The sequence below is a fragment of the Arachis hypogaea genome, chromosome 8, assembly GCF_003086295.3.
Source record: "Arachis hypogaea cultivar Tifrunner chromosome 8, arahy.Tifrunner.gnm2.J5K5, whole genome shotgun sequence".
Lineage (NCBI taxonomy): Eukaryota > Viridiplantae > Streptophyta > Magnoliopsida > Fabales > Fabaceae > Arachis > Arachis hypogaea.
This window is the reverse complement of record NC_092043.1, coordinates 31,732,145-31,744,313: the sequence shown is the minus strand read 5'-3', so window position 1 is coordinate 31,744,313 and position 12,169 is coordinate 31,732,145. Positions and strand designations below refer to the sequence as shown.

General features: G+C 31.0%; 1 protein-coding gene across 1 annotated transcript; it reads left to right on the top strand.

The window, feature by feature from the left end:
* The first annotated feature begins 86 nt into the window (after nt 1-86).
* Nucleotides 87-2,272, top strand: LOC112706996 (uncharacterized). Its single transcript, XM_025758535.3, has 2 exons — nt 87-1,618; nt 1,939-2,272. The coding sequence occupies exons 1-2, from the start codon at nt 379-381 to the stop codon at nt 1,971-1,973; spliced, it is 1,275 nt and encodes a 424-aa protein (XP_025614320.2). The 5' UTR covers nt 87-378; the 3' UTR covers nt 1,974-2,272.
* Nucleotides 2,273-12,169: the final 9,897 nt, after the last annotated feature.

Genomic DNA, 12,169 nt, shown 5'->3' with positions numbered 1-12,169 from the left:
GAGTTGTTACTTAAGTTTGTTAGAGTCTAAAATTTGTTAGAGGCTCCTAACTCATAGCATTTAGTTAGCAGAGTGCTGAATTAGTGTGATTCAGTTTTTTCTAGCATCTATAAGTATAGAACTAGTCATTTGCAAGTAAATAAGATTAACCATAATCACAATTCCATTTTTGAATCTCTCTCAAGTTCATTCTGCACTTTCATTCTGTTCTCATCCCCTGATTCAAATTCTGCAATACTATTGCAGATTTTATCATGGTGCGGTGAGCGTGGATGTGCAAACGGTGACACCTTGGTGGATCTCCTCCATTGCAAGGTCGAGAGATCGTGGAATTGAAAATCTGCAATTCTGTCCAACTTTGACAAATTAGCAGAAAGTATGGTTGATCCAGAGCAAGGCCCATGTCAAAACGTGGAAACTCAAGTTTTCTCAGCCTCGGATCTTCAAAATTTGGCTCAATTGATGAACCAGCTAGCAACGATGCAAGGGCAGATCGCTCAATCTGCCAAACCAAGCACGAATTTGATGCAAGATCGTGCATCTCCATACTACCTTCATCCGAGTGAAAATCCAGGTATTTCACTCACTCCAAATCCTCTAACTACACTGAATTATCACTCATGGTCCCGATCGGTTTGGATATCACTGAAGACGAAAAACAAGCTTAGTTTCATAGACGGATCTTTACCAAAACCCGAGAAATCTGATTGCACATTTGAAGCTTGGGATAGATGCAACACTTTTGTTCTGTCTTGGTTGCATGCTTCCCTAAGTAGTGAGATTTTGCAAAGTGTGATGTGGTGTAATGTGGCATCAGAGTTGTGGAAAGATCTTAAGCACAGATTCTACGAAGGAGATTTGTTCAGAATAGTTGAGTTGGAAGAAGAAATGTACTCAGCAAGACAAGGAGATTTATCAATCACTTCATTTTTTACAAAGATGAAAGGACTATGGGAAGAATTAGAAGAGTTTCAACCGATTCCATCATGCAATTGCACAGGATCATGCACATGTGGATTAGAGATTGTTAGAGGATACAGAAAGCAGTCGCAAGTGGTTAGATTCTTAAGAGGCTTGAATGATGAGTTCGGAAATGTGAGATCACAAATAATCCTAATGAGACCCCTCCCTGATGTCAATACTGTTTTTTCGCTATTATTGCAACAAGAAAGGCAAATGTCAAGTTCAGATCATGCAGAAAGTAAGGTATTAGTAAATGCTGCAATTGACAACAACTTCAACACTAATAGAGGCAACATGAGCGTACGAGGAAGAGGGAGAGGGCGTGGAGGTAGAGGCCGTGGCTTCGGAGGAAGAAGAATGATCAAGAAATGCTCTCATTGTGGCAAAACTGGCCACTTGGTTGACACATGTTATTACAAGCATGGTTTTCCTCCACACTACCAACAAGATTCAAGCTCAAAAACCATAAATCATGTCACTACTGATGATGAAATTGAGAAAATCAATAACTCTCCTTCAGGAAAAAATAGTAACAGCTTAAGTTCTTTATTTTCCAAAGAGCAGAAACAAGCTCTCATTGCTTTATTCCAGGATCATGAAGAGGATCTTGTTCATAACTCAACATTAGCAATTGAGGCACAAGTCCCATCCCTAGGTATATACCACATTCTTTCTTTTGCCAAACATAAATTGAAACCAAATGATTGGATTTTGGACAGTGGTGCTACTGCACATGTCTCTTTTTCATTAAAATTCTTCAAAAATTATCATAAAATAAATCCAATTATGCTTCAATTACCAGATGGTTCAAAGGTTGTTTCCTCTATTTGTGGAACAGTCTGTTTTCCAAATAATATACTCCTCACAAATGTCTTTTATGCTCCATCATTTTCTTTCAACATAATTTCAATTTCCAAAGCCACAAAACACTTACCATATAAATTCTTGTTTGACGAGATGCATTGTGAGATACAGGATCGGAAGAGCTTGAAGATGATTGGCATTGCTGAAGCCAAGGCTGGATTGTATACACTGGAATTCAAGACTCACACCGATTTGGATTTGCATTCCTTCACTAATAAATCTGTACCTGCACTCACAGCAGCACTCACAGCAGATTCTGCTTTTAGAGATATTTGGCACAGTAGGTTAGGACACATCTCTTCTGAGAGATTAGACATAATAAAGAAAGCTTATGACTTTTCTATTTCTGATAATGCAAGCATTCCTTGTGCACCTTGTCATTTTGCAAAACAGAAACGTATTCCTTTTCCTACAAGCATTAATAAATCTGAAAATTGTTTTGATTTGATGCATGTTGACATTTGGGGACCTTTAGCAATTCAATCTATCAAAGGTCATAAATATTTTCTCACTATAGTAGATGATTATAGTAGATTTACTTGGGCTTATTTTATGAAAACCAAAGGAGAAACCTCTGATTTGCTTCGAAACTTTATCACAATGATTGAAACTCAATTTCAAAAGAAAGTGAAATGTATAAGATCAGATAATGGTAAGGAGTTTATCATGCATGATTTTTACAATTCAAAAGGTATTTTACATCAAACCACCTGTGTGGAATCCCCACAACAAAATGGTATAGTAGAGAGGAAGCACCAGGATATCTTAAACATGACAAGAGCTTTTCTATTTGAAAGTAATGTTCCTAAAAAATTTTGGCATTTAGCTACTGCTCATGCCATTCATGTCATTAATAGAATTCCTAGCTCCTCTCTCAATTTAAAAAGCCCCTATCAAGTCATGTTTAATAAACTCCCTTGCATCAAACATTTTAAAATTTTTGGCTGTTTGGCATTTGCCTCGACTTTGGCTGCTCATAGAACTAAATTAGAAAAAAGAGCCAAACAAGCTGTATTTTTGGGTTTTAAGTCTGGCACTAAAGGATATCTTCTTATGGATTTGCAAACTAATGAATTTTTTTATCACGAAATGTCATTTTCTATGAAAGAAATTTTCCTTTTCACACTAAAGATGCCCCTGACTCCTCATTTACTAACAATTCATCTACTAATAATACTCAACTTTCAAATAATCATGCTTTACTCTTTGATGACACATTCATATCAGCACATACACCCATTATGCCTATTACAAATAAAACACTAGCTCATGTTCCAGAATCTACTATTAGCACACCAACTCATGTTTCACATACACCTCCCTCACAATTACATCCCATCACCCCATCCACACCTCATGATGCACACACTGATCATCCTCAAAATCTCATTCCTCCCTCTTCCCATACATCCACTATCTCACCAACTTTAGTTCCTAGGAGATCATGTAGGATTAGAAAACCACCTGCATATTTGTCTGATTTCCAATGTTTCCAAACCAGCACAGCAACTCAGAATGAATCCCAATCATCTTTCAAGGCAAGATATCCACTCTCTCAATATATGTCCTATGATAATTTTTCACATACACACAAAATTCTTTCTTTAGCTCTTGATTCTATCATTGAACCTCAAAGTTATGAACAAGCAATTCAACATGATTGTTGGAAAAAGGCAATTAGATCAGAACTCAATGCTCTTGAAGCAAATAAAACTTGGACTGTTACATCCTTACCTAAAGGAAAGAGAGCAGTGGGGTGCAAATGGATTTTTAAAACCAAACTCAAAGCAGATGGGACAGTGGAAAGACACAAAGCAAGGCTCGTTGCAAAAGGCTATACTCAAATTCATGGATTTGATTTCTTTGACACATTCAGTCCTGTGGTAAAAATGTCTACTCTTCGAGTTTTGTTAGCAATTGCAGCGTCTAAGGGTTGGTTTCTCCACCAATTTGATGTCAACACTGCCTTCTTACATGGTGATCTCCCTGAGACAGTTTATATGGAGGTTCCTCCAGGTTTATCGACTCCTCCCAACAGTGTTTGTAAGCTTGAAAGATCTCTTTATGGGCTCAAACAAGCTAGTCGTCAATGGAACCATAAATTATGCTCAGTTCTCAAAGCTTCAGGGTACATTCAATCCAAGGCAGATACATCTCTCTTTACCAAAGGCACCAGAGATGATTTCACTTGCATTCTTGTGTATGTGGATGATCTGATTTTATCTGGCAACAATATGAATGAAATCAATCGGATGAAAAAGGTGTTGGATGATGCATTCAACATCAAGGACATAGGTAAACTTAAGTACTTTCTGGGTTTTGAAATCGCGCGGAGCAAAGAAGGAATTGTCATGAATCAGCGAAAATATGCTACTGATCTCCTCCATGAATTTGGAATGACAAATGCCAAGCCTGCGACTACGCCAATGAACTACACAACTCCACTGTCCAAATCTTCAGGCACTGCATTAACTGACTTGACTCCTTACCGCAGGCTTGTTGGGAGGCTGCTGTACCTCACAAATACAAGACCAGATATTTCATTCGCCGTCAACAAGTTGAGCCAGTACTTGGACTGCGCTACAACAGATCATTTCAAAGCAGCCCTACACATCTTAAGATATATAAAGCGTGCACCAGCCAGTGGAATAAAGTTCTCTGCTGCCTCATCAGAGTTATCGCTCACAGGATACTCAGATTCCGACTGGGGGACATGTCCAGACACAAGAAGATCTGTATCTGGGTTTTGTTTCTTTTTGGGTTCATCTCTTGTGTCATGGAAAAGTAGGAAACAAACTACAGTTGCTAGATCATCAGCAGAAGCAGAGTATAGAGCTATGGCTTTGGCAACATGTGAGGGAAGGTGGCTTAGCTACATACTTCGAGACTTTCTTACCCCACTGAGCAAACCGATCACTCTTTACTGCGACAACCAGTCCGCAATGCATATAGCCGCCAATCCTGTATTTCACGAAAGAACGAAGCATATCGAGATAGACTGCCATACGGTGAGAGATAGAGTACAAGATGGTTCACTAAAGTTACTGCCAATCCCTAGTGGAGAGCAAATAGCAGACGTGCTCACAAAGAGCTTAGCTCCAGGACCATTTGCATCATTTTATCGCAAGCTTGGATTGGTTGATATATGCACTCCAAGCTTGAGGGAGGCTGTTGGATGATAAGGCTATACAGTTAATATAGCTAATTAGTTCTATCTTTAAAATTAGTAGAGTTGTTACTTAAGTTTGTTAGAGTCTAAAATTTGTTAGAGGCTCCTAACTCATAGCATTTAGTTAGCAGAGTGCTGAATTAGTGTGATTCAGTTTTTTCTAGCATCTATAAGTATAGAACTAGTCATTTGCAAGTAAATAAGATTAACCATAATCACAATTCCATTTTTGAATCTCTCTCAAGTTCATTCTGCACTTTCATTCTGTTCTCATCCCCTGATTCAAATTCTGCAATACTATTGCAGATTTTATCACTCTCCAAGACTCACCATCCTCATTGTTCTTGTTATTCTTGGAAGTCATTTTGACCATATATATATATATATATATATGGCTGATGCTGCTTCAATTCTTAATTGCACCACCAATGTATATTTGCTTTGTTACGAAACAAAGACAATGCGTATGTAAGGACTAAGAATTTGATCGAAGAAACAAGAAAGAAATGAGGTTAAAGAAACAAGAAATTAAAGCTTCTGAGAGAGAGCGCTAGGTATGAGAGCTAACACTTCATAATAATTCCCCGCGTTATATAAAGCAGCACCAATCCATGGACTAAAAACAAATAATTTTATTAATTTAATTTTATTTTTTATAATATTATATAACGAGATACACATCAAAATTAAACTATTTTTTAAAAATATAAAGTATTTATAAATCTGTCCACAAAAGATATTTTATTAGTTATACGTAATTTTAGTTTGATTTTTTTATTATTTCAATTATTTACTTAGTTTAATAAAGATAATTTTAGAAATTGGTCTACTATAAAAAAATATTAGATCTATCACAATTTATTATTTTTGACAAACAATTAGTTATTAATATTTAAAAATATAAATTAAAATATATTATATTAAATTATTAAACTAAAAAATTAAATTAATAATTAAAAATATTATAACAAAAAATAATAAATTTTAATAGTTATTTAATATTTTTTGTTAATTAAATATATTTTTGGTGTAACAATATAAAAATACAAAAGTAGGATTAATTTCTCAGACCAAGAAAAATATTAGATTCGACAAAAAAAGGAGGTTGGAATACATGGGTCGACTTAAGGTCCGTTTGAAAAATTTTAGAGGTAAATTTTTTTAACTTTTGACTTATGAAAAGTAGTAGTATTAGGCTGGATTTGGTAAAGCTTTTTCAGGAGGTGCTTGTGCTTTTAAGGGTTTATTGCGTTTGGTAAATTAAAAAGCTCAAGTGCTTGTGCTTGCGGCTTTTAAAAGTTATGCGTGCTTTTGAAAGCACCTAGGAGGGAGCTTTTCAAAGCTGGCTTATGCTTACCAAATTTTTTTTCATTTTCCCGCACATATTTCCCGCTATTATATTGCCATTAAAATCTTCATATATTTCTAACTTCTCTTCCTAACCTTCATAAAATCTAACACAATCTTCATATATTTTTTATTTTTCAACCTAATCTTCACAAATTTCAACACAAATACATCTCTGTCACATATTAGGTATGAACTTCTATCTATTTATATTATATTTGTTTGTTTTTTTCTGTTCTTAGATTATAGTAATTTAGGTAATTTAATATTTTTAGTAATGATGTTTAGGATAAAATAAATTTTTATGATACTTATATAAAATTTTTAAGTTAAAAAATAGAAGAATTTATTTATTATATTTATGTTTATTATGAATTTTTTATTTTAACATTATTTTATTTTAAAATATTATATAAAATTTTAAAGAATTTGAAAAAAAATTATTTTTTTGTTATAAACATGTTTATTATAATTTTTTCAACTTTTAAAAGCTGTTTTACCAAACACAATTATGGTGCTTGTACTTATTAAAAATCATTTTTAGTTTGATTTTACCAAACATCAGTGCTGCAGCTTTTAAAAAGCTGTCTTTTAAAAGACAACTTTCATAAGCTACTTTTAAAAAGCAAAAGCTTTACCAAACTAAGCCTTAATGTCTGGTGCAATTTTCAAAATCAAATTGTAACTTTCTAAGAAGTTATTTAGGAGTTTATAGAGAAGTTAAAAAAAAGACTTTTCTCATAACATTTCTACTTTTTATTACATTTTTATAAAATAAACACTTTTAGAATTAAAAATCTAAACACAAAATAACTTATTTATAAGTTACTTTTAACAGAGTCATTTATTGTTTAAGTTATTTTATCAAAAGGAACTTAATTAAGTTTGTTACCTAAAGTGGACCTTAATGTTATTATAATTTCAAACTATCTTAATCTTTTAATTTCATAACATCTTAACAAAAGAAAAAGAAATAAAATTTAAACTCTTATTTTCCATGTTGTAATAATTTCATAATGTTAAGAAGGAGTTACTTATGTAATTCCATGTTGTAATAAAATTTAAACTCTTATTTCCCATATGGGGCGTTTATATATTTATAATTTTCATATCTTCTAAGTTAATTATTGAAATAATGTCCTAAATGGTTTTTAAAATTCTTAATTTATTTTAATTTCTCACTTTTTAAAATATTAAATATATTTTTTACTCTCAAAAATACGAATTTCTATTAATTCAAATATTATTAGCCATTTTAATATTATTGATATATACAGTTAAGTGCCAATTTAATAATTTACTAAACAACACCGTTACACCGTTTAAATCTAACATCCAATTGCAATAAAACGACGTCATTTCAAATTGAATTTCTCTCTTCTTCAAATAAACAAATCCCAAATGATCCTCTCATTAACCTTGTTTGGCCAGCATCCTCCAAGTGTCTTCGACGGCGAAAATTGGATGTTTGTGGTCTTTGGTAGCAAATAGCATAGCAGTGAAGTTGTCTCCGACACCAACATCGGTGGTAACATCAAAGTAATTGGCGATTGTAGCGTTGGTGTCTTTAGATTTCTTCTTGAGAGAATTTGTAAGGTAGGCTAAGATTTTACCGGCGAGGATTCTGCGCATGACGCGCGCCACCGTCGATTGAGAGGATGCATATCTTGCCACTGGTTCTTGAAAAAAGATACGATATCAAAGAGTGGCGAGGGTTGGCAGTTGAGGAAATTTCAATTTAATTAGGATAAATAGAGATAGGTATGTGCTTGAGGAATCAGAGCTTCCGTTTATCGTAGCCAAATAAAAACTTGCTGTATTTCCATCTCATTACTTGAATCCATTTTTCTCTCACAAACTCTTCTTATTCACGTACAAAATTCACCTCTGCAATATAATATTATATTTTATTAGTGAAATATTTATAAAAAAAGACTGGAAAACAAATTTGAACCTCTTCTAACAACTTCCTATGGTGGTGATTCTAGTACTACATATACATATATAAACACTAGTATTTATTTTAAAAAAAATTAATTAAACAGAGTCAAAAATTATCACAACTCTTTTGATTAGCTGCTTCTCAAAATTGAGAAAACTAGTTACTACTCAAGTTTTCAAAGGGAGCCAACAAATAACCAACCAATAGTAACGAACAGTAAACAAAACCATAAAATACCAAATTACTCCACCCAAATGTTGGTATTACTAACGTAGTTTTAAGAAAGACAATTAAAAGAGCAAGTGCAGGAATATTTAAAAGTTTTGATAAAGTTTATTCCAAACACTTGGATTTAAAATATCTAGAGATGTTCATGTTTAAATTTGCTTGACTTCTACCGTTACAACTCATCATGCCTAGCATAGAAAAAAGGAAAAGAACAATAGAAAACCAGATGGAGAAGAACACCAAAAAAGATGAGAGAAAGAACTTATAACAAATGATGAATATGAACATTTGAGGGTTAGAATTTTATAGTGTGAATGGATTAATTTGAGTATTTTAATTAAATTTGGATACTAATTCAAATTGAATTTATTGTGTGTCCATATCAGTATGTAATTAAGTGCTAACTTGACATTTAACTGTACATATTAGTAGCATTAAAACATTTGATAACTTTTAGTCAAAAGGTAAGGGATTAATCTAAAATGAGTTAGAAATTTTAAAGATTATTGTGAGAATTAATTTAGAATGAGTTGAAAATTTTAAAGACCATTTTAAACTTTAAATCGTTAATTATTATATACACTATTTTTATATTATTACAAATTATTATGTATTGAAAGTTTAATGGTAATGTGTTGATAATATAAATGAACCAAGCATTTTTTTTTTGGGGAAAACTCTTAATTAAGATAACATTAAGATGAGTGTAATATTTTTGTTAATGTAATATCGTTCATGATTGAACAGTTGCGATACTTAATTAAATTTTTACACTGAAAATTGCATAATAATAATAATAATAATAATAATAATAATAATAATAATAATAATAATAATAATTTGATTCATATATAGAATTTAACATTGCATAAATTAAAAAAAAATTCGATATACAATTAACAATATAATTTTCTAAAAATTACAATTAAATCTTAAATTTTACGTTCACTATAAGAAATACGCTGAATATTGTCGGATTTAGCGACGGATGTTATCAATAGATTTGGCGAAAATTTTTCGACAGTTACAAATAAAAATTCGATACTTAGTAAGTTATCGTCAGATTTAAAATTTCGCCACTAATTTCGACGGTAAATAGAGGCACGAAAATTAATTTTATTAGTGTCGAATTTATCGTCAGATTTTCTGTCGAAAAATTTCGATGATAACAGGATTTAGTGAAATGTGTCGTTTAAGCAACGACGAACATTTTACTTTCGGATTTTTCTGCCGATAAATTTGGGATAAAATTCAAACGTAAAATCCTTCTCCCTCACTTTTGCAAACTCTCTCTCTTCTTCTTTTTTTCTCTCATCTTTCTCCCTCTGATCTTCACTGAAGAAGGTTGCGCCGCCACCACTTGGAGCTGCTGTCGCCGCCGATAAGCCATATTGCCGTCGCAAATCAGCACGTCGTCATCACTGCTGCTGGAATCTTTAAGAAAAGCCTCCATCGTGCCGCCGTTGTTGGTGTCCCTTACTGTCGATCAGAGGCCGTCGCCTTATCGCTATCACTGTGGCTGGGGTCCACCATACTAAGGTAAGGCTGTTGTCCATTTTTCTTTTTGGTTGTTTGTTATGTTTCTAAACCCTAGCTCCAATACTATAGGTTTCACTGTTACCTCCTGTCACCAGCACACTTCTACCATTTTGTAGCCACCATTAGAGGTAAATTTTTTTTTTTATAGTTTTTGTATTTTTTCAGTTTTTTTTGTTTGTTTAAATTTTTGTTAGGTATTTTATTAAATTATTAATTAAATTTTTTAATGAAGTGTGTAATTAGGGTTTGTTATATTAATTTAATGTAATTAGAAATTAAATAATGTTAGGTTAGGTTGCTTGTAATTTAGGAAATGCGCCTATAGATAGTAGGTTTATGATGCAAAACCTCCAATTAGGTTTGTAAGTTACTGAAATTGTATAACCTTAAATAGATATACCATTTGATGAGAGACATACATATGCATATTAGTGGATTACTTTGAATCTTAAATAGATATATTATTTGTATAATTAATTTTTTTTCAATATTTTATTGTCTAGATAGTCTTAACTATACAATTTACTTAGCCACCATGAGGTATCTTATTTTTCATATCGAACCGTACGTAAGTTCATCTTTTCTAGATTTAAAGTATATGTTTATATATAGTGCTACTTTTTTTCATACTTGAGTAATTATTATTTTTCTTCTTTATTCTTAAACTTTGATGTGTCGTCAACTTATTTGTGAATTTTTAATGAAAAATTATAGACAAATTATTATAGAAAATTGTAAAATTTTAAATTTTGTTAGTTTCAAAATTATTGAGTTTAAACATTTAAAATTATATATTGAATTTTTAAACAAATTTAAAAAAATAAAATTTAAGATTACTGTCAGTAATGAGAAATAAATTCGACGGTAACAAGCTCTAGAATTTTGTCAAATTAAGAGTTAATATCCACTGCTAAATCCACCAGTAATTAGCGGACAGATGAAAAATCTGTCAATAAACAATTACCAACGAGATTTATACCGTCAGATTTATTCTGACGATAATTCTGATGGTAAATCTAATGATACTCAATGTTTTTTTTATAGTGACTCTAAATTTTAAATTTTATATTTTATATTTTAAACCTCTAAATTTTAAATTATAAAATAATAAACTCTACTCTCTAAATTCTAAATTATAAACCATAAATTTTAAATTTTAAATTTTAAATTTGAGTCATTAACATAAAATATAATAAATTAATAGTTCATATTTATTTAATTAATAAAGAATGCAATACTTCTTACTTAATAAAGAGTATTTTAAGATAAATCATACATTTATTACCTTCTTGTTTTTATTAGAAAACAATATAAAGTTAATCATTAATATCATTTACTTTATCTACACCGCCTAAATATTTATAATTAAACTATTGAAATATACAAATAAGTTGAAATTAAATAAGTAATAAGATTATTAAAATAATAGAATCTGATAGATCAAATTGTTAAAATGTGAATTAGATTGAGATTTTAAATTAGTTAAACTAAGAAAATGGCCAAACTCACGAGTTTTTGTAGGGCAGGACCGGCCACCAGCTTGTCTAGCGGACTGTTTCATGAGTGCTATAAAAAATAATTTAATTTTAATGTATAGTTAGTAAAAAATAGTTTTATAAATGTATTTAATTACGTAATGTCATATCAGTAAAAATAATTATTTTTAATATTGACTGTGTGAATAATCATCTAAAAAAACAGATGTGATTATACGAATGTATAAAACATTTTATACTATCAGTACATCAAAATTAAACTCTTACAATATATATATATATATATATATATATATATATATATATATATATATATATATATATATATATATATATACAATCAGGAGTGGAATTTAGTTGAGACAAGGGGGGCATGTCCCAAATTTTTTATAAAAAAATTAATAGTACTTTTTCAAAAAATAAAAAATAGTTCAGTTTGGCTTTAAATACTTTAGTATGATTTAAAGTACTCATATTCAATCTTCATCTCTTGTTTTTATTGCAATGAGTGAGTTTTTGTTGGTTTTCACAACACATCAAAATTAAAAGATCAAATAAAAAAATTATCTAACAAAAAAGATAAGAATAAAAAAAATCATCTAACAATCAAATTAAATAAAA

Excerpts from the sequence above, each read along its gene's own strand:
- LOC112706996 (XM_025758535.3), top strand. The coding sequence starts at position 379 with ATGGTTGATCCAGAGCAAGGCCCATGTCAAAACGTGGAAACTCAAGTT. Across the intron at positions 1,619-1,938 it reads GGCACAAGTCCCATCCCTAG|GATCGGAAGAGCTTGAAGAT; the intron begins GTATATACCACA and ends TGTGAGATACAG.